The sequence below is a fragment of the Centrocercus urophasianus genome, unplaced genomic scaffold (genome assembly GCF_019232065.1).
Source record: "Centrocercus urophasianus isolate 14NV4802_14NV808 unplaced genomic scaffold, USGS_Curo_1.0 seq_11, whole genome shotgun sequence".
Classification (NCBI taxonomy): Eukaryota; Metazoa; Chordata; class Aves; order Galliformes; family Phasianidae; genus Centrocercus; species Centrocercus urophasianus.
The window spans coordinates 50,045,985-50,069,649 of NW_024884253.1; the positions used below are offsets into that span (position 1 = coordinate 50,045,985).

Here is a 23,665-nt window from a genome sequence, read left to right on the forward strand (position 1 = left end):
CAGAAAACAGCTTGAGTTGGAAGGGACCTTAACAACCATGCAGTTCCATCTCCCTGCCATGGACAGGGCTGGCACCCACTAGATCACTCTGCCCAGGGCCATGTCCCATGCTTCATGATACCCTAGACATTATCATTTATATTTCTCTAGTGCTTTAATTATAATGCTGTTTCAAATGTATACATTGTATACATTTGAATGTATACATTCAAATGTATACATGTATACATATTCAAATATACATATTTATGGGCTTATTTTGTATGTGTATTTATAGGTGCAAATATTTGCATGCTGCTGTCTCTGAGAAGTTTGGGTGGGACAGTGCTATTGTGCTTTGTGTTGTTAGGTATGTTATGATGTAGGTGTTTTTTGCTCTCATGCATAGCACATTATTCCGGTTCTTTTCAGTATGCTAAGTATTTGTAGTAGATCTCAGTGACTTTATCTGAGGGAGGTCAGCCATGCTTGTTTGCAAACTGAGAGCATCAAAAGTCCCTAGGGATTTTTCATGTTGCTGCCTTCTCATACTCCAGCTGAGGTTTCTTAGAGGATCCAATCTTTTGACTTCTAAGATCTTCTGGATAGCCACCTCCTAGAAATCAGCACCCTTAAGAAAATCTTTGAGATTCTCATTATGAAAGTTTCTGAGGACACAATTTACTCATGCAACCTGATTTATGTTGTACTAATCCAAAGTAACGTTTCGCTTCTAATTCCCTGCCTGACCAAAATGTTAATGACCAAGCTTCGGCCCGTTTTCTTTTATCAAGTAGAGCAAATCTGTCTTCACCATCCCTTGAAAGACTCCGGTGCTTTCCCAGGACAGGCAGTGCCAAACATGACTGCAGCTCTGGGAGGATGTTGTCCTGTGATAGAGGGCAGGTTGTGTCCGGATGGAGCAGGTGCGTTTTTGGTATGTGCAAGCATCACCACCATCCCATGTGCAGTGGGAGCCTTCAGCAGCTGAGGGGGAGAAAAAAGTGCTGGAGAACTTAGAGAAAAGAAAGGGGTTAAAAACAAGTGTGAAAAGTTAGATCGTAGCACTTCGTGTCTTGAAATGAAGGAAGATTTTTCTGGAAGGCTTTAGTCACCTGGGAAGGAAGGATCGGGTAGCTGTGTGGGAGGCAATTTGCAGGCAAGTGTACTCCTCTGCAGTCGATCGGTACATTTTAATGAGGTAAGTATATTTGCTCTGTTTTATAGGATTTGCTTTGGACTGGAACTCTGGAAGTCATTTTAGATAGACTGCTTTGAGATATAATGGTCAGGGGGAAATATTTGAAGCATATCATATGGAAGCTGTGTATTTGCAACATGTTTGTAGGGTTTTAGAAGCGGAGTTATTTTCAGCAGAAAATTGTCTCTTCTTCAGAAAAGATTTTTATTGTAAATTAAGGTCATGCAAAGGATGTAAAAAAAAACAGATGTGAAGTTAGAAACTGCCATAGCTGTTTAATTTTGTTCTTCTACTTAATGTATTTATTCACATCTACAGCCATCTCTCAGTCCATGCCATACCATAGGAAAGGAAGTTTTCACGCTAGCATCCTTGATCTCTTCTCATCTCCATCCTGTAGGCTGCCAGAGGCTGTATGGAACCATTTTTTAAATGCAGAAGTATTCCCCTCAGGAATGGGAACTCCCACATGCTGGTGGATGGGAAGAAAGGGAAGGGCCAGGCTGTGCTCAGGTCCTTTGAGGGGAACAGGCTGTAGTTGCCTCACATGGACCATTCCTCACAGTAGGACAGACAAGTCCTTTTGCCTTGGGACCAGTGTTACTTGTGCAGGGCAGTTTCTTTCACGCAAAAAGGAATTGCCTGTGTTTAGACAGAGATGCCAGCAAGCGAATGCATTTGGCTGATGGGCTAAATAACAAACAAAGAAGAGTGGAAGAATTCCCCATTTTCTGGAATTTCTCATTTTGACTTTGCTCCTTTCGCTTTTCCAGATCTTTTTTTTGTTGTTGTTTCTTCCAGCAGTGTTATCTATTACATTTGTCCATTTTGTCCTACTTATTTGGTTTGCTAACTTGTCCTTTCTCGGGCTTGTTTTTGCATTCTTTCTACTGTAGGAACAGAGAGTTTATAATAGCCATAGCCTGTCTTCAAAAGGTGAATCTGCAGTGTTCTAAGTAATCATTACATAAGTCACTAAAGAAAGATAAACATGTCCTCATCATGAGGAAGAAATCATTCCAAGGGCAATATAAGTATCTATCTACCAGTTTTCAGTCATGCTTCTTATTTTCTTCCAAGACTTTCTGTACAGATTTTTCACAATTGCTTTAGCATCTACTTTTCTCTAAATTTCAAAAGCTCCTGAAAAAAGCTTTCAGAGAAAGACTCGGTCTCATAATAAAGAAAAATACAGATTCTTTGGTTTGTCCAACTTTGTTTGATTTTAGAAAGATTTAATATAGAACTAGCCCCCAGCTTTAAAAAGAGCTGGAGTGCAGGATGCTCTGCATCCAGGGCACAGGGAGTGAAGAGGCTGTCAGTCAGAGTTGTTCTGTGCCCGTGTGTTTTATACAGCTGAGCTGCAGCTTCACTATCACTGAGGATGGCTGTGGCTTCTTGTTCACATAATTCTGAAATAAGCTGGTCGGCACATATTTCTGGGTTGGGTTGCTTGGGATAGCTGGGAAAAATATGTTGTGCCAGGCTCAGAGGAAGCGGTGTTGAGCAAAGGCTCTGAATTCTTGCAATTAAATTATGTTGCATGAGAAAATACTGAACAGCGGAGAGTTGTGTTTTTCAGGAAAAATTACACAATCTTTTTAAAGTTACAGGCTCCTTCTTCCTCTGAGGAGCTAGTGGTTATAAGCTGAACAACCTTTTGCATTGCTTTCCTCCGCTTTCCATGGCAGAAATTTAAGTTCAGTTTAAGACTAAGTGAGCATGCTTTTGTGTCATAGAATCATAGAATGGCCTGGGTTGAAAAGGACCATGAAGATCACCTAGTTTCAACCCCCCTGCAACAGGTAGAGTCTCCAACCACTAGAACTACTTACACTTCATTTTTTCATAGGGGTTAGTATGAATTTTGAAGACTGTCTTCATTACATACCATGTACTGGAAACTGTCAGCAACCTGCTAATAAATGCTTCTTTCCTTTTCTTCTTAAAGGTGTAATTTATCATTCCACATTATTAAAAAGCAGGAAGGTTGGGAGAAACAGCAACACATATAGGTTGAGGATTCGGAAGATTAAAAATGTTCTTATTGGTTGTGTTTCCAATTTTCAGGAATTCTTTGAACATGCGAAAAAGCTCTGGGATGATGAAGGCGTGAAAGCATGCTTCGAGAGGTCAAACGAGTATCAACTGATTGACTGTGCACAGTAGTAAGTGTTTCTTTTTATTGATTTAATAGCCAAAGATGTAATTGTCTATGAAGTTTTAAAATATATTTGCATTTGCAAGATCTAGGAGTTTTGGAATGCAGCAGTTAAAGTTCTAATTCTAATTGCTGGTTTTATGATAGTCTGTCTTTTTTGTACAACTAAATGTTCTGCTTCTGATATTTAACAGTTTACAAAAGCTACTGTGAAAGAAAATATCAAATTAAAGAGTTTTAAATATCTGTATTATTTGAAATAGATATGCACAGAATCATTTTGATTTAAATGATTCAGCTTTAAAAATTCAAAACCAATATAAGGAAAATGCTGTGTTTTAAATTCTGTGACTCAGGCAGTGCTTGAAAATAGCTGTTTTTCTTTACATTTCACGAAAACTTCTCTACTTTTTATCAAACAAGATGCATACCTGCATTACAATTGCATCTCTAATGTATACTCTGGGAAAAAAATGATAAGCAGTATTTCAGTAAAATTAGTATTATGTTTGTTTTTCTCACCTTCATATGCATAAAGTCAAGCAGTACATTTGTGTGTAACACAGTAGTGACCCCTCGTCAGGTTTGTGTGACTACTAACATTCTGAGAGGAGATGTGTAGAAGATTGTGAAGGTGCAAATGATAAATACATAGTAATTGATGAAAGTAGATTAGTCAGGAAGTAGTATATTAACATGCCAGGACTACAGCACTCTGCTGTCCTGGTAATAACACAGCTCTGAGTTAGACTTCAACCAAAAATACACATTTCATGTGAATAGCTATTGTGAAAATGTATACTCTTAGAGTTGCTATGTGATTTAGGGTTTTCAGAGAACACACTCCAGTGTGTTATGATATGTCTAATTGGCAGTATGGTCAGTAACAATACCACAGGTCTGTTGTTGCACTCAGCGTTTTGTTTTTCTGTCCTCTGCTCCCAATGCCTAAGCTCAGGCAGAGAAAGTGGCCTGTGTTGCTAAAGGAATTGTTGCACTCCTGCCACAATGGGGAATTTTGGGGCTGTGGAGAGTATTTTCTTTTCCCTTGTTCCAGACTATTTTGGGAAAAGAGAAGGATCCAGTGATGATTCATCAGCACATGGAAGCAAGGGAAAAATGCATATGTGTAGGAAGGAACTCATTTGACTTCAATGGATTAAATTTACCAAAGCTTGGGTGTTAGCCTGGCAATGGTCAAGATTGACAGTGGTTCCATATAATGATAATGATGATAATAATAATAATAATAATAAAACACACAGAAAGTTGTCCTGAGTTGTAATCAGTGGTCTCTCCTTTGCCATTGCCCACCACCTCCATGGTACAGAACTGTGTTATGCTTGCTGAAAAGTCCGGGTTGACTTTTTGTGCTGTCTATTAATACATTCAAGTAATATCTCAGAACAGTAAAATCAAATAGTGACATATATTTAAGGTAAATGGATATAAAGCTTACTGTACTGATCAGTAAAGACCCATATGGCTCCCAGTCTTTGGAAAAAGAGCCTTAAAGAACCAGCCAAAGATGCTGTGGGGTTTTTTTGGTACTGTGTTTTCCCTTTGAAATGTTGCTTAACTACAAATATTGACAAGAAGGTTAAGTCTTGTGGCCTGTTCAAAAACAAAACAGAAATTCTGAAAAAAAGAGGATTTAGAGTGAAGTCCACTGTTCTGAAACATTAAATTAATTTTTTTTTTTTTTCCAAAAGCTTGAAGTAAGATAGTTGGTTTTTTTTCTATGTATCTTCTCCACATCTTTCAAATGACTTTCTTTTGGTGGAGTCATTCATTGTAGTAGTAAACAGAAGACTTGCATAATTTTCTACCTTCAAGATGATTTATGAAGTAGTGTTTAATATTTAAATATTCCTTAAGAATATTTGTGCTTTACATTTGTGATATACCTGAAAATGTGGCAGTTAAGCAACTTAACCACATTTTCAAACCTTCACTCTTGGCACAGAGACTTGAAACTCAAGAGTACTTGTGTCACTGACCTGACCAAACACCCCTTTCTCCTGGTGCTGATAGCTGCCCCTCCATCATTCCTTAAAAATTAAAATGGTACTAAGATAGTCAGTGAAAGAGATTGTAAAGCCATCATGTATTTGCTGCATGCTTGTGATTGTATGTTGTACAACAGTAGTTGCTTTACCCAAAAGAATATCTTTGGGCTCTGGATCTCATTCAGAGTGGTGGAGTGATGTTAGCCTTTTTGCTGAAGCACATGAGAGAAGTGTAGGTTAGAAATACAGTTCTCATGTGCAATACTGTTTTGGCATGTGCACACACAGAATGGTGACAGTGAGGATGCTGTCCTTCTCATTCAGTGGGACGGGATGATATAACTTTTATAACCTGTCCATAGTATTTAATGAGTGGGGAAGGAAAAGAAAAAGAAAGAAGTGGGCAAGGAAGGTAATGCTGATACACATGCTTACTTGTGGGATCAACATCTCCATTGTTTTCATCACACAGACTATGGGAGAAAGCATCTCAGACTCTTAGCTAAATCCCAGTCTTTTACCTCTTGTCACAGGAAGAAATTTTTATCAGTAAGTTATCACTAATTTCTTGGCTTTAAAAACAGCAAAACCAAAAAAGTCCCAGCTTGCATTAAAAAATACATTTGGATTACAAATTGGATTGCTGACTTAAAATACTGAAAAGTTTACTAGCATATATCATAGCCAGTGACACAACTTGGTGACTGTTAAGTGTGTTACAAATTCATTGTATTTTAAAATGGTTTAATTTGGCTATGATACGGAGCTTCTGTGTTTTTAAAGCTTAACCTAATTTTCTTTGTTGCTCTGGGAGAAATACTTTGCTGGACAGAGAGGTACTAAAAAGACACAAAGACAGATTCTTTATTTACGTTGGGCCTGAAAGTTGCTTTTCCTTGATCTTTAATGCCTCTTTAAATTACCAAGATCCTGGTCCTCCATGGAAATGAAAGTCAGTGCCTGCTTCTCAGGCCATTTTAGTATTCTGACATGACTGCTCCATACATCTACACTATTTATTGTCATACTATTACCTGATATGGTATATGCAGCAAATGTGAAACTGTGACCCAGGAGACCTTGTGCTCTAACAAGGGTAGATAGATCCTAAGCAAAGATCTGAGTTGTTCTTCTTTACTGACTACAAGTGTATTTAAGTTACTCTTGGAGGGGAGCACTGCTGTCAAACTTATTTTTCCTTAATGACCTTCACATATTTATTTCTTCTTGATTGATACTGTAACAGTGGCAGGTTATTGTTTGCCTTGTCTTCTGCTTCAGTATTCCTTTCAAGTTAAATTTCAAAATTAATTTAATTTTAAAAGTTGATTTTGTTTTGTTGGACTAAGATCCAGCTTACCTAGATTTCAGTGGGTTGGTTTTGTCTGTGATAACTCTTTTGTCTTACCTCAATTAACTTCAACTTATTTAAAACTACTGTGATTTGGTAAATATTCACAAACTTTATATTCAGCAAATTCTAGCTTTGTAAGGGATTTTCAGATTGCGCGTGATTTAGTGCTGTGTTGGCACTGAACTGTGTGGTATGTATACTGTAGACCAGAGTATCTTCACAAAATATTTCATGTCATTCTGGAATAGTTTCCTAAAAACTGAATAGTTTTCTGTAAGATTAATGCAAATCCATCTTTAAATATTTTATCTTCTACATACTTGTTACTGAAAAACCAAATTTTATTTTATCTGTGCAAGAGACTGCAAAGCAAACTGCCTTGAATGTAGGAGTGATCAACAGAAGTAAAGGTATAGTTGTGATGACCTTCATTTACAAAAAGAAAAGTTGATGAGTTTATTATTAAATTTGTTTGCATCTTCTGAGAACGTTAATTGCTGAGCTTATGAAGAAATATAAAATTTTCTTTTTCAATAGCATGCCTTCCAGTAGAGTTGTAGGTTTTTGTTACCTATTTGTTGTACATTATACATGCAAGAGAGTGACTTCGTTCTAATGCTAGTGGTTCTACTTTTAAAGTCCTCTTTCTTCACTGTCAGCTGTACTGTGCATTAATTGGTAGCTTCTTTAGTAATCCAGGAAAAGCTGTTGAAGTTACTTTTGACTTAGAAACTCATATATGGGCCCAATCATAGCAGTGAAGTTGAAGACTTCTGTGGAATTCTGTCTGCATTGGAAAATAGTGGGGTCTTCTGGTCTGGTGACATACGTCTGTTGTCTTGCTAAAATAAGAGTTAAGTGATCTTGGTTACTCATGTCAGCTGCTCAGATGACTGGGTAAATTTGGTTGCAGAGACATGAGGTGTGGGGATACTTAGAGCACTTAGGCAAGATCTGGGAAAGGTAGTGATTTGTAAAACAAAAGAGTAGGCTAGAAGTAGGGACAAAAAAACCACAAAAGCAGAAAATCTGGTTATCTTCCTAGGTCGCATACAGTTTGCTCATGGCATCTTTGTTAGGAAAAAATAACTGCTCTTAGATTTATTAGAGGGTTTGAGAATTTAGTTTTATCTCATTGCATTCACACAAAATAACAGCGTGTGTGTGTACGTGGGCACGCGGGTGGCTGTAGCTGGAAAGGTTGTATGTACTTCTGTTTGCTGTGTTCCTCTGTTTAAGAACTAAACCAAGAGATTAAGAGAATACTGCTCTGAGCCAGTAGTTTACCCCAGTTTGCTCACTGATCTTCTTTATGTTATAAAAGATATACTCGAGTGTGAAGGCCTAGATTGGTCTCTGTGCAAACGTTTGTGCTAATGAAACTTGATTATGCGAGTTCTCAGACAAGCAAACACAAGGGATGTGAGCTTGGCCAAAGAAAATTGATTTTATATTTGAGCTAATATACATGCAAAGGATACATCTCAAGTTCTTTTTTGTTCGTTTGTTTTTTGTAATTATTCTGTCTTTGAGAATGGTTACAGCCAACTTTTGGAGCATCTATCCAGGCATTAGATGAAGTAATTAAAGAAAAAAATTGCTTGAATTGTTCATAGATTCAACTCCTGATGTATGAAAACTTTTTCTTTGTCTCAGCAGCACATCTGGAAACTAAGCATATCTCTAATATGCTCCCCCTAATATGCGTATATCTTCTAGATATAAGACTTAACCACTAGTATTGGATAAAGTCATCTCTCAATTCGCTCTTGCAATCTGAGGTCAGAAAGCCTACCTCATCATTGTTTGTCTCTCTGCGTCTTTTGTCTAGCATACCACCTGAGCCTCGTTTTGTTGATATGTACACAGGCTACATGCATGATGGTAAATACAAGCATTCGGGTAATTCATGTTACTTTCACTTTATGTAACTTCAGGATTTGCCATTTAATGCTACTTCTCCTAGAGATTTTGCTAGAATTGGCTGCATCATGCTCCAAATTGGATTTTGCTAAAGCAGAGGTCACAAACAGGATGTGCTGACTCAATGGTGGCTAAGTCCTTCCTGTAGTGCCCTCCCAACACCAATTTCCAATGAATCCAATCCACCTGAACAGTTCTTGATAATTAACCGTTTCAAGACCAGGATGGTTGTTAGTTACTAGTTCTATCTCATTTGAAAGTTCTATGCACAGTAACAGCTATCAGCGTCAGGATGGCAGCAAGCAGCTTTTCTCTTAACAAGTGAGGCTTCAGCTTTCCCAGCTTTGGTAGTCAAATAGCAGAAAAGGTGTTTTCTGTCATCTCAGTGTTTTGTTTGTTTTAAAATCCCTGCTGCATATAGGATTAAATTGAGGGACTGTGCTCTTCTTTGTGTATTTGTTCCCATGCGTCTCCATCATCATACACCATTCAGTTCTGCCTAACTTAAGATCATTGAAATGTGAGGAAAAATAGTGCTTTGTGCACTCTTGAGATCTGAATTGAAAATTTGTACAAAAATGCTACAAACTGCTTAATATTTTGCATTAAACTGTCACTGTTGATTGACTGTATCAGTTAGTGGCTGATTGTTGCAGTCCATCAAAGATTTTTAACATATCCCATGTCACGTGCTTTTGTCAAAGTAGGTACCTGGAAATTGAGTTCGATTTGTGTATTTTCTAGCAGGTCTCAGGTTTCTTCATAGTACTGGGTTACAGGAGTGATTTCACCCACATTCTATATTGCTGAAGGGACTTAGAGCCATGCCACCATCATTTAGTTTCTCAGGAAGATGGCCGGAATGAGGCCAGAGGAGGCTGAACTGGTGTGCTTGCGTAATGCATGGCAAAACTGCAGCAGAAAATACAACTGCAGTTACAGCTGAATAACAAACTGTTGTCTTCCAGATAACATAGATATATTGTCTGTGAAGTCATTAGTCTAGCAAGCTGTTTTTAAACTGGCAAGTGGCAAGGATGAATTATCCAACTATCTGCACCATTTAAGGAAAAGATGTTTAGGAATGTATTAGTTTTTGTCCCTGGAACTACAGTATGGTATTCGTGTATGATGTCATCATTTGAGGGAAAAAATCCATAATTATTTCCCCTTCACTGCTGTGTGTTTGGAATGATTTTGGATGCACCTGAGAGGGCATGCAACCTACTGTGGGGAACCTGCTGGAGCAGGGGGTTTGGATGATCACCAGAGGTCCCTTCCCACCCCTACGATCCTGTGGTTCTGTGCTCACCTCCAGCCTGCAGCTTGAAATGAGCAACCTGAGCTGGCAAAGTTCTTCTTGTGCTCCTTGATGACTGCCCATTTTCAGGATGCTGTGGTGCTTCTTTGTGCGCCTCTTGAAAAGGCTTATTGAAGGGGGAGTGGACTGATGAAATATGGCTGCTAAAATCATGCATTTGTTGTGGAAGGGGAGAGAGCTGAGGGAGAATGGGAGGTGGTAGAGAAAGATTATACAGGTTTAAGAGGTTCTCCTGCATACCAATCAAAGAAACGTGGTTGGAACATTTTGTAGTGCTTTAAATGCAGTTGTAACATTTATGTATGTATGTACATAGCAGAGTACGACTGTGACTTCAAACTGCTAGTTGAAACATGCTTTTGATCGGCAGGTTGGAACAGTTCTGAACCCCCTTCCTTCTTTGCTTTTTATTTTTAATAAAATTTCCTTCATTGTAATGCAGTGTGTATGATAGATTAAGCTGAACCATTGGTAGTAAGCTGAATAGTACTATTCTTAAAACTAGCCATTCTTTTTAGATTGTGTAATGACTTTTTAAATATAAGGCTTAATACCTTTTACTTAGAGAAAAGATGAGAAGAAATAATTGATGATAAATGTTTAATTCCTTCTGTTACTGAATTTTTGATGGTGATATATGAAAACTAGAACATAATTTTCTTCCATCTAAAGTTCCCTTTTGTTTCATATGTACACAGTTCACAGTGATTATGAATTTTTTTCATTTTCTTTCACTTTCAATCATAAAATTTCAGTGTTTAAGTTAGAAGCATATTTTCTTTGGTTAATTGATGAACAGGTTTTCTCCATTTACATTATTTAAAATATAAACGTTAACCAAACAATGAATTGTTGTTTAATGATAGCAAGGGAAAAAAAGAAAAGAGAGTGAGAGAGAGAGAGAGGGAGAGGTTATAATTATAGAATAGTTGCTTTAGCCTTACTAATGAGTCTTCTAAACAAAGGTGTTTGCCAGATAGGACAAAAGTCGTTCAGCAGAGCGTAATGCTCACATCTTTCACTGTTTACTAACTAACAAACCACACTCTTGAGAGGCAGAGTTGTGGTTTCTTAAAATATACACTGGGAATTTTCTGAAATAACCATCTCATCTCTTGTGAATTTTTGTTGTTGTTCCCCTTTTTACTGCCACTCATGGAAAAAACGGCGTCAAACTTAACCAATACCATCTACATTTTGTTAATCTAATTGTGACTGACGTGACCATGATCTTATAACAGTATTACTTAGAAGTACAAAACTGTGGAGAAGCAGATGTAAAATCCCCCAGGATGCTTTTGTATTCCCCATTTGTATGAAGTATGAAAATACCAGTCTCCAGTGGGGTAGCATGTGGGACACCTCTGCCTAAATTAGCCACCTCAAGTAAGTGATTTCTATTCCTAAAGAAAAAAAAACTTATATATTTCTCTGTTGAAAAATACGAGCAAAAATAGGTTGTAAACACATCACTCTCTGTCTTTTGAATACGATGCATTATTTTTACTGTTGACTAACTACAATTGGAGAAACATTTAAGCAGCTCAGAATGGGATGCTCAAACATAAACTAAACTGTACATTTTCCCAGATGCTTCTGCATGCATGGCAATGATTTCTGCAAGTGTTAGAATAGGCAGAAAGTTTGAAAATGTATGGCAGAAAACCAAAATATGCCTTAACCTCAGTTTGAGGTAGGTAGTTAATAGAGTTGTACTTTTTATGTTTTTCTCCTTTCACAGATGAATAAAACATCCAAATAAGAATTTGAATTTATTTTATGTCTCTGGTCATAAAGAAGTGATTGGTTTCACAAGAATAAGCCCTTAGAAGCACAAGAATAACCCTCTTAGTCACAGGGTTTTTTTGCCATACAGAATATCAGAGAGTTTTCTCTTACCCACTGTCAGAGAAAGCATTTCTGTCAGAGAAAGCATTAAGTATTGATATGCACTGATTTTTGGAGTTAATACAAAAGCATGAAAGTATCTTTTTTTTTTTTTTTGAAGATATTTTATTAAACATTACTGGATTCTTATTTAAAAAATAGCAAAGCTGACTTCTGTTGAGGAAAGTGTTCTTACCTGCCCAGTCAAAAATATTTTAGGTTTTTCTGGAATCCATATTAATGCTTTTCTTTTTTTATTTTTCCAGACTGTTTGCACACACATTGTCAGAGTAGATGCAGAGCATATTAGTCCACCACAGCAGTTCAGTCCCATTTGGATATATGATCCCTTTAGCGAATTAGAGGATGGCAGAGAGATCTATCAGCTGAGCTCGTCTGCATTCACTTTTCTGTGTTAGCATCCCGTATTTAATTTGGATATATTTTTTCCATACCCCTCTGCACAGGTGAACTGTAGACTTGCAAAGGTTTGTATGCATTAACAGTACAAACTTCAGGCATTTTTAGAGCTTGAGCAAAACCTGCTGAAGAGTCAACACTCTTAGCATCAACCTCAGTGTACAGATTCTCAAAGTGCTAATTTCCCTTAACACAGAGAAGGAGCACTCTGTTGCATGTATTATTAAAGAAGCTGCGTTTCCTTTTACCACAGCTTACAGGACTGAGGTGAGGAGGTGCTGATACAGCACTTAGTCACTGAGCAGATGCAGTGGGCAAGTGCAGCTAGTAGCCATGACCAGCTTTGGGGATGCAGAGGGAGGAGAAGGGAGGGCTTCCATGTAGGTCTGGATTTCATTGAGGTCTGTCTTGTTTGTATTATGTATATTACCTATAACATGAAGTGTGCTTCAGATGTATCAACGTGAAATAATTGAATTGTTAAAAAGCAGACCTTGAAGGTCGCCTTGAAAGTTGGTGTCTACTTAGAGTACAGATAACTACCAGTACAGAGAATCTCTAAAACTCACTATTCGCTGCTAGCAAGGAAGAGCAAAATTTATAGTGATTGTGCTGATGCAGCTTAACTCTTGAAGTCTTTATTGTGAGTCATTGCTTGGTGTCAGTACCTCAAAATTTCTTCAAATGAAGTCAGACTGCAATTGTTGGTTATCTGGAATCTGGGATTTGGATTTGTAAGTGCATCTGGATTTGTAAGTGCATCTCAGAAGGAAGTTGTATGTCATTCTGTCAGCTCCAGTGTTGTTTATGTGCTTTGCTTGGTTTAGGACTGCTGCAGTGTGCTCATGAGAGAAAGAGTAAAGTATGACCAAAGCCAGCTTTATTATACTTTAGAGAGCATTGAGTCACTTATATTTATTCCACTTCTCCAATTGCTGTTGATTGATATGGAATTTAATTTGATCTGTTAATTTATGACTCGTTGAATGCATGTGTCTTCTTGATGGAAAAGATTAGTTGCTTAAAGAACATATTAGCTTCTTAATAAGCTTATTATTGTTTAACACAAATGTATTTTAGATTTTTCTGTGAGATTTCCTCTTTTTTCAGTATTCTCTAGAGAAAAGTGTGTTGCATATTCTCTTGCCTTAAACCTAACCTATGGTGAAACATTTGTTTACATAATAAATATTTAATAATACGGTTACTTTATAATAACTTTAATACCTGTAAGTTGAGTGTTTAAAAAAGGAGTGCTAGCAATTTAATGCTGGGTTACATGGATGCTGTCAAATTGTGTTTACAGTTGGGGTCTGACTTTCCTTAAACTTTACAAGCATTTTTTCACTTAGAGGTGGTCAGCTTTTCTTTGTCCAGGTAGAAAGTTTCACACCACAGGATCACAAAAGGCCAAAAGGCATTTTTCTTCCATGGCAAACTACTCTCAGATCAATCCCTGCAGACATGGACTCCTCTGAACTAACGTACTTGCTCAGCCTTGTTTATGTTAGGATCTACGAGAAGCCAGGATTTGGGTGGTGGTGTTTTTCTAAGTTAGTGTTACACCAACAGATTTGAAAATAGAAAAACGATGGAATGCAGGAGTTAGGAAATAAGAAAATACAATAAAGTTTATGCTGTGTTGGAAAATGTAGAGGCTAAGCCCCTGTGCATGAAAAAGAAATTTTACACCTCAGACTAAACCAAGAGGAGACTTAGTATTTGTCAGTTTGGTTGTAATCCCAATTTTAAGGTAAGTCAGACTGAGAGACTAATAGTCTAATGGTGTCCCATTACTTCTAATAATTAAGTTAAATCTAATTTTGTTCATTTTAATACAAAACAACAGTGATACTGCCAGAATTTTGAAAAAGTTTATTTGACTTCAGAGAAACCATTTCAGTTTGTGTCTGTTGTAAAAGTATTCTTTCTGAATTGATTAGAAATGTTTGTTGCAAGGGTGGCTTTTTACACAAAGTTAATTTGAGTATAAATAAAGCAGTGGAAAAGAAAATATGTGCAGTAATGTGTCAGTAGGCTTCCTGTATAATTGGCACATCAAATAATTGTCTTTGAGAACAAAATCCGCAAATGTTAATTTATGCTAGGATTAGTTCAGAAATGAGTGTTTTCTTCGTCTTACACTCTTGAAAATTCCTCATTTTGTAATAAAAATGAAAATACAAGTGGTCTTAAGCAGTTGCCTCTAATACATAAGACGACAAATCTTGAAATCAGCTGTCTAGGCTTTCTGAGGGCAGATTTCAGACATAGTCTCCTTTCATGAATGTTGCAGGGGAAGTTGAGGGATATATTTTTGTTTTTCAAGTGCTTTATCATAGAAATGAATTAGAATGAAAATCCAAATAACACTTTAGTACATTTTTCTGGCTGAAGATTGACACATAATGCTCTTCTTGACTCCTTTCCTTCATCTCCGCTTTTTTGTATGTATAGAAGAAGCCATTTGTATCTTTCCTATAATTGAAGTTGAGAAAATCTGCATTCTGCATTCTGGACATTAGCATTCAGAAAGTCTGATTATACAGATTTTGGATACTTATTCATTAATTAAATCTCTTTCCAAAAACTTTGTGAAGAAATGGGTGTAATTCACAACTATGCCAAACTTGTATTTACCAATGCTACTGTCAAATTATTTAAAAATAGGTTAAAAAAAAACATGCTTATTAACTGAGCAGCAGAGTGTTAGAGTGGAGAAAGAGTACTGTAGCTGCTAGGGTTTGTTCTACTCAGGGAAAATAGAACTAAGCTGTGCTTAGGGAGGGTGAGGGAACTTCTTTATCCAGTGTAACTTCTGTCTTCATTGAGTTAGTTGGCAAAATGCCTTGTGCTGTTAAGATTTTAGAAACTGTAATTGATAAATGTGTCATATACTAGTTTTTCTCCACTAACATATTAGATTCTGCTTTTAAAGTTTTTCTCTAAAGAAGCAGGTACCAGTTTACAGATATTTACTGCAGTCAGCAAAATTGGCAAACTTGGTTATGCAGCAGTCACAGTAGCTCGATGTCAGCGTATCAGCATCATTACTGCTGTTAAATAAAGGGAGAGAAGACAAATGTAGTCACTGGTTTTCCTCCAGTTTCATTTTCTGTTAAGACATGTGTAGATGACTTCTTGACTTGCATTATACACTGGTTATTCAGCTCACCTTGTCCTCTGCAGTTGGTAAGCACCTGATGTCTGTAGGGCTGTCACTGTAAAGTGAGAGAGAAGAGATTGTAGTGCAGAGTGAGTGCAGAGTGCACGTCAGTTCCAATCAGTTCCAAGCAACAGAGTCAATAGTTTAGGTTTTTGACCTGAAAATAAGGTAAAAGGTAATCATCCTTGAAATGCATTATGTAAAACTGGCAAGGGTGAGACCTCTCTTAAAGCATATTCAGGAAAATTGCTTAGCTTATTTATAAATACACAACTCTCTACATCTGGCAGGGAGCTCATTGTAATATATGGTTTGTTGAAAGAATGATTGTATGATGATTAAAATTGATATTAGGAATGCTCTTTCATTAGTTGTAAAGAAGCCATAACTATTTAGAGGGTGGTAAAGGAGAAATAGAAGATCATAGGTGGGCAAAAATAATGAGTACAGGATTCCCAAGTAAGGCAAAATTAATAAAACACCTCTTATTTTTAGGCAGGAGTGAAGTCTTAAGGCATTGGAACTTGCAAGTAGTCTCTTAGGTCTTTTCAGTGACAGTGAAGACAGAATGCTGAATGTAAGGGATTGCACAATGACAGGCTTTCTAAGCTACATCCTGATAGGAGTGGAATGGCCATGGAAAACAAACAAAAAGACAAACAAACAAAAAATCCTGAAAACAACCCAAGAAAAACTTTGCTAGGGAGGTCCTCCATTTCCACGCAGTATCAAGAGTCACAGTGCAGATGACTGTTCAGAAATGTGAGTAAATATGCTGCTGCATTCCTAGCAAGGAGTAAGCATGGCTAAAAAGCAGTTAGAGTAAGTGAGATTAGCACTGCTATTGTGAAGTTATCATGGATTTAAGGAAGACTAGGAAAAGTGAAATATGTAAGGAAATAAATACCATTGACAAGATGTTTTTAAAGAATTCCAACAAAAAGTAATATTCTGAAGACATTATGTGGAAAGGGAGTAACTGAAAAAGTTCCAAAATATTTAATCTTTTGAACACTTCAGTGCATGTGATGAGCTTGAAACAAGCGTCTTTCTCCCCAAGCAAGATTGGATTCTTCATCTCACCCAGCTTTGCTACTCCAGAAGATAATTATCTTCTGCACTAGTTGTTGGAGGCATAACTGCGCTTCTTTATGGAGGGAAAACTGAGAGACTTTCCCAGTGAATAGTCCCACTTACATTCTGCCTTTAATAGGATTGATTGCAGTCTCTTATTTTGTGGACCTCAGAGCACTGGGGAGAGGTTCCCTTCTAACCGGTGTGTTACTGTCCACTTTGCTTTGAAACAGTGCATGGGACAACTTCAAAAAATGGACAAGATCAGTGCTATGTAGAAATATCTGTATCTCATGTACCTTGTCTGGTGTCCCTGAAAACCTATCAAAGAGACTGTAATTTCATCAGAAGACTTGCTTGCTTTCCCCAGCTCCTTGCAAGTTACAAGTTACTGATGTTTTTCAGTTTTACCTCTTGAAATAGAGATGGAGGCACCTCTTGGCTGTCATGGTGCTTTGAAGAGATTTCAACATAAAATCTGTTCTTACTCTGCCCTGTATGAAGGACTGCAATATTACCTTGCATATGTGCAACAGTTACTGCAACACTGGCTTAAAGTCTTAAGAGGAGGATTTTATTTGCACTGTCCTTTTTATCTGTTCTGATGCGCAGATCTCTGACTTACCTGTGGTCTTGATTCAGAAACTGCTTCTTTTTTTGTTTGCTGACATTTGTATTTCTCTTCCTTCTCTCCACCTACTAATAGAATCTGCAGACCCATTTCTTTGCTTTTCTCTCTTTTGTTTGTTCATTGTTTTATTCTTGACAGATTGACCATTTGCTATGATACGGCTCTTGAGGTGGATAGGTAATGTGTCGGTTTGGTCAACAATGAGGTTCGCCTGTCTACTTGGATATGTAAAGGTGGCTCATTTTACCTACTATTCCCAAGCTTCCTTTCACTTTTTAAAAAATGATTGTATACTTTCTATTGTATGTAATTTCTGTATGCAGAATACAGGGCTGTGGGTTCAGAAATCATCGCGTATCTAAAAACTACATAACAATGTATGTTTTCAATGAGCTAAAAGCTTTACATTTATACACTAAAGGAAGTTCTTAATAGTATTTTCTTACTGCATCTTATTAGGGAACAAACCATTATCTGACCCATCTGACCCAAAGGGTAAATTACCTTTCTATTATTCAATACAGTTACATTTTTCACAATACTGCTCATAATACATTAGGTGCCTTTTTTCATTCTTCTGTAAAAAATGTATTGATAAGAGTCTGCTTTCTACATAATTCTCATTATGATAGCTCCACTTATCCAGACATGTGGCTGCTTCTTCATACCTTGTGATGAAGGAACAGAGTATCATATGTAGCCAGTTGCTTGAGGAGTACTAGATCTAGGCGTGCATGACAGAGGGAGCACTGTTTCCAGAGGAACCACAAAATTGAGTATAAGAAGTGGAGAGGCAAGGAAAAGAAGGGAAAAGACTTCATTTTAGAACAAATTCAGCAGTACAGTCTGTATTTCTTTCATTTTGAAATGAGTCGGCTTCCTATTAGCTGTCAGCCATAAATCGGGGAAATAATGGCAGCTGAAAAGAATTGTGGGTGTAAACCCTTACCATATGCCTAGAATCATGGACTCACAAGGTCGGAAATGACCTGTAAGATCATCTAGCCCAACCGTCTTCTCATTACCACTGCTACCACAAGCACTACACCAGATCTCGCAGCTCCTCATCCAGGCGCCTCTTGAACACTGCCAGGGGTGGTGACTCCACCACCTCCCTGGGCAGCCATTCCAGTGCCTGACCACTCTCTGAGAGAAAAAGTTTCTCCTAATATTCAACCTAAACCTCCTCTGGTACAACTTGCGGTATTTCCTCAGGCCCTGTTCATTGCCTGGGAGAAGAGGCCAAACCCTCTTCACCACAACCTTCCTTCAGGAAGTTGTAGAGTGCAATGAGGTCTCCCCTGAGCCTCCTCTTCTCCAGACTGAACAATCCCAGCTCCCTCAGCCACTCCTCATAAGGTTTGTGCTCCAGACCCCTCACCAGTTTCGTTGCCCTTCTCTGGACACGTTCCAGGGCCTCAATGTCTTTCTTGTAGTGAGAGGCCCAAAACGATACTCGAGGTGTGACCTCACCAGTGCTGAGTAGAGAGGGCTGATCACCTCCCTGTTCCTGCTGGCCACACTATTTCTAATGCAGGCCAGGATGCCGTTGGCCCTCTTGGCCACCTGGGCACACTGTCTGCTCATGTTCAGCAGAGCGTCAAACATCCCCAGGTCCCTCTCCTCTTCACAATCATCCAGCCACTCGTCCCCAAGCCTACAGCACTGCATGAGGTATTTGTTGTCAAAGTGCAGGACCCAACACTTGGCCTTCTTGAACCTCATCCCATCTTGAACCTCATTCCCAGCAATCCAGCTTATTTAGGTCCCTAGAGCCTCCCTACCCTACCTGAGAGGATTCAGTAGAGTGCTTCTTGGCACTCTGAGCATACATCACAGATTGCTTCCACAAGGCAGCTCATAACCTAGTGGCAGAAAAGACACCGGCATCTTGAGATCTTCACTTACATCACCACCTCACTTGTAAAGTAAGTGATATGTGCTCATTCTGCTAATGTAATCAGACAAACCACACCAACAGGAGGAAAAAAGGGAGAGTTGTTTCTTACAGCATGACTCTCAAGTGAAAAAAAAGCCCATCAGAAGGCCACATAGAGGTATGCTGGAAGTTCCCAAACATTGCACAATGTGCAATAGTGTTCTGTCTATTCACAATTCAAATATTAAGTTTTTATAGTATCTCTCAAATGATGGCAGCCTCGCAGAAATAAAGTAACAAATAGAACCTGGTTTCAGGAAAGAAACCTGAATTCCTGGAACCATAATCCCTTTAAATATTCATCTACGTGAGAAATACTCTTTTTCGGTACGTAACTATGTTTTCAGTCGAAAAAATCATTTCTTTTCCAATGATATGTCCTCAGCTGAAATTCTTAAATCCTAAAGTAGCCAGTTGGTTGAAGCTTATTATTATTAGCTGATGTCTTCCTCTCTTGCTAAAAGGTGAAATAATTAAATTCTAATTGTTTCTCAGAATGAAAGCAGAAGAAAGCATTGAAATTAATCAACTGTTTGTGTGTGCTTGAAGCCAATGAGGAGTGTGAATGGAAGAAAATTAACACTCTAGCTACAAACAGTAACAGCGACAAAAATACTTCCCATCGATGGTGGAAGGTATTGAGCTAGTCAAAACATGATGATGGATAGTGTGTGGCACGATGGGGTAGCTGGTATCCAGAAGTGCTTCCTTCCATTCCCAGCTCTCTCGCTGTCTTTTTTTATTCTGTGGTGAGACCCCCAGTTAGCCTGTGCACACCTAGCTGCTCACATGCTTACACTCAAGAACTTTGTCAGAGCATCTCTCTCCTAGTTAAATGTAATACAGTCACAGCTACCCATGCAAGTCTGTGAGTGCCTTACTCATCTCCATCTTCATCAGTGCTCTGAGAAAGTAGTGACTTACCGGTTGCAGTTTTCTGCACTGAAAATGGCATTCTTTTCCACATATGCAGTTCTGTGAGCAAATGCGTGTGTGTTATAAAACAGGTGATACAGAAGATCCCAGAGTTATGTCTACCAGAATCTGCTACTAACTTGAGAAGTTAAGGGAGCTGTGAAAATAAGCTGCTCTCCTGCCTCCTACCTACTTGTTGCTGCACACTGATTGGTAATCTGCCCCAATCCCTCATTTTGCCTTTCAGTCCTCTTCCCCTGTACCAATGTCATCCCAAGGCACTGTTTGGTCTCTACCTCATAGGTATTGAGCAGGCTGCAATATTTCTGTATTATATAATATAAAATACTTGTGTTTATGTTTTGTATAATGTAATTTATATCCAATATGATGGGGTGATGGTTTTAAGAGGAGTATGCTAAGGTGTGGTATAAAACCAAGTCTGCAGTTTCATACTACAGTCAGATAATGTCAGATGTTCTCCAGACTTGGAAATAAAGTGTGGCAGTCTACTAGCCTGTGTATTTCTAGAATATCTTCCTTCATTTCAAAAACAAAACAAAAAAATCCTTCCAGGTCACTGCATGACTTTCTGTCCTTGTGCAAAATTAAATTGGAGGTAAATTGTCTTTGCTTTCTTGGAATGACTGTGCTTGTATTGCATTGTGTTGTATTCTGTTTGCAGAGCTCAAGGCTGATATTTTCTCTGACAGTGTAAGTTGTCTGATTATGATAAGATAAAACAGTGTGGAAGCTGCTTATTCACTCTTCTTATTTCGCTGTCAGTTTTACAGCAGGCCTTTTGGTAAACCCATTTAGGGAAATTATGCAGGTTTGGGGATCTTTTGGCAATTGCTTGTAATATCCTCCTCTATTTGAAAAATGGGACTACACTGAAAGCATTTCTCCTTTTTTTTTTTTTTTTTTTCTTTTTTTCTTTTTTTCCTCTTGCTTTCTCTTTTGGGAATCATGGTGTGTTGCTTAGTATGTATAATGTTGGTAGTTTGCAGTACAGTTAGTTATGTTCCTAAGGATCGGTCTGTACAATGCACAGTGCTGTGAATGGCTTGTTGTCAGCACCAGTTAAAGCTGCTGTGACAAATGGACAGTGGAGGGGGAGGAGGAATCATTTTACAGCTAGGAGAACTACAATGGCAGTTGTATTGGGAAATCAATGTTCTCTTGGTGGCGTGTTTTTTTTTTTTTTTTTATTGCCCAAATGTCAGTGTTTCTCAATAGCTTGCTCGTATGAATAGGAGTCGAGGGAATTCTCAATGTCCAAGTCATAGAGCATGTGCTATTGTTTGCATTCTCCTCAATTTCTGAGCTGCTCACAGCAGGCTGTAATCATGTGTCATGCTGAGTTTTCGTCTCTGTTGTGCGTTATTTCAGTTTCTTCTGGCTTTTGTCTTCCTTATTCACACAGAGGAAGCAAAAGGGCAATCTAGATCAGGAAAAAGTACTTAGAGCTGTAGCTTGATTCTGGATAATGTGCTATTTGTTTTGCCTCAAGGTAGTTCATCGTGTCTTTTGGCTTACCTGTCTGAGAAAGGTGTAGTGCCTTCCTTAAGACCTTGTATAAACTTGTCCTATGTTTGATATTAAAGGTTATTCTGAAGGAGTCATAGGGTTTTTCATTACAGTGCAGTCATAGGTATTGGTTTGTCTTTCTGATTGCTGTGAAATAATTGTCAGTGCTGCTCTTTGCCAAAGACATCATTATTCTGTCTAGAAAGTATCAGTATAGCTTTCCTTACTTCCTGGAAAGTGTTTGGTGCAATACAGATACAGGTCTGGTCCTTCTCAATTCCCTTTGTACAGCACATCAAATGTAGCTAGTTAGGACTGCATTTCCCTTATGCATCAGGGAAGGCTGAAAAACAGTAAAGCCCCCATGTCTCCCAGAAGAGTCCGTGTCGTGGTTGTTTGCTGTAGATTTCCAGGTATTCAGTAGCCTGGATAGAAAGCAACCATTTAGAGCTCTGAACTGTTGGATACAATTATCTGCCTCCCAGAATGGACAACACTAAATAATCTGTAGTTGCTGCATTTAGAATAGATACAGGAAGGTGTCTTTTGTTTTAGCGCATACAGCAGTACAGGTAATATGTATTTGAATTCAGTGTTCGTCTATAGGGGTGACTGCTAAGATTATGCATGCTATTTGATTTCCTGATGGTTAGATAATATTGCAATCTCATCTGCCGTCTGTCTGTTTCAGGCTTGCTAAGCAATAGACCCAAATGGGCTGTGCTTAGCAAAAAGGCTTGCCATTTTCTGAGAGGTTTTACAGGAAGAGGAGTGTGGAGCTGAACTCTTTATACAGTTATATTGATATGAGATCTCTTCTGAAAAACATTTTCCAGAAAGGATTTTTCTAGAGCAGAAAAGGCCTCGGAGGGACGTCAGTGATCTGTCCCACCCACAAGCTATGCTGGGAGCAGTGCAGCCTTCTTGTGTTTTCACTTCATGCAGCCAGTGCTGCTGTGCTCTCGCGTCCAGCAGTTTGCACCATCTACTGCAGATGGGACAACAAAGTGGAGTTAGAGAAGAAAAAAGAGAGGACTATCAAAAAGAAAAGAATCTTTTCATAAGTTTTTTGAAGGCCTCACATTTAAGCACAAATAATTTCCGAAGCTTTTTAGTACAGAAATATCATTTCCTTAAGCTCGTTCAGTATTCTTTCTGTTTTTTACAGTGTCCCTTGTTTGAGCTGACCTTTTAAAAATTTCTTTTGGGTAGCTTTGATTTTTATAGAGGAATTCATTATGATGTAAGAGCACAAGTAGCATAGGACTTCGCTGCCATACAGCATTTCATCCTCTTAAAATAGTTATTGTCTTTCAGTTGCTTTTGTTGGTAGTTGAAACCTGCTTGTAAAAGATCTACATCTATTTGTGATGCAGTTGAACGGGGAAGGAAAGCAACAAATAGTAGTAAGTCTTAGCAAACTCATTTTCCTCTAGTGAGGCTTATACTCTTTTCTTTGTCACACAGTAAATAGTCCCAGTGTAAATCATATTTGTATTTAAGGTTTGCGTGTGAACAGCTTCCACAGTTATCCCCAAATTTTCAGCTGCCCTTGCTATTTTTGCTGTGGGTTTTCCAACTGATATTGGAGACACTGGCTGTGTGCTGGCTGATCTGTGTCCATGTAGCAGCTTGTCCTCCAAAATTGATGTTTTTCTGTAAATTCACCTCTACTGGAATAAATTCTGAGGGCCAGGAAGTGTAGCAAGAACAGCAGTATGTTTGAATTATACAATAGCTCTTTATGGAAAATATTGATTGGACATTGCACAGAATTGCACCAACCGACATCAGTATAATTCACATGTATGCAATGTTTGTGTTCAATAAATGCACACCAATCCCCAACTTACAATAAAAAAATAACTTTTTCTGTGTTGAGGAAGGCTAACACCAGTCAAACTTCAAATTCCAGAACTCTTTCCCCACCCAACTAGGTGCGGGTGATGAGACGACCCATGGCAAGCCTCTAACATTGCACATGGATTTGGTCTCTCTTTCTCCTAACACTTGAGCTCAGGACAAAACAAGGCATGGAGCTGTGAACCATAAAGCCTGTTGTGAGCTCCAGAAGGTGGAACGTGGTTAAATATGTCTCTGTATCCCATTGCTTCATCAACCCCTAACTCTGTAGCAGCTGTGCTGGTGGCCACAG

The 23,665-nt window shown here is 38.3% G+C and overlaps 1 protein-coding gene across 2 annotated transcripts in view; it reads left to right on the top strand.

Annotated features, from left to right (window-relative positions):
• The window catches only part of GNAL (G protein subunit alpha L), a 182,484-nt gene that overhangs the window by 119,031 nt on the left and 39,788 nt on the right, over positions 1–23,665 (top strand). For both annotated transcript variants that reach the window (XM_042833594.1, XM_042833605.1), the window contains exon 5: positions 3,251–3,348. In XM_042833594.1, coding sequence (XP_042689528.1) covers positions 3,251–3,348 — 98 coding nt within the window. The remainder of the gene's footprint in view (positions 1–3,250; positions 3,349–23,665) is intronic.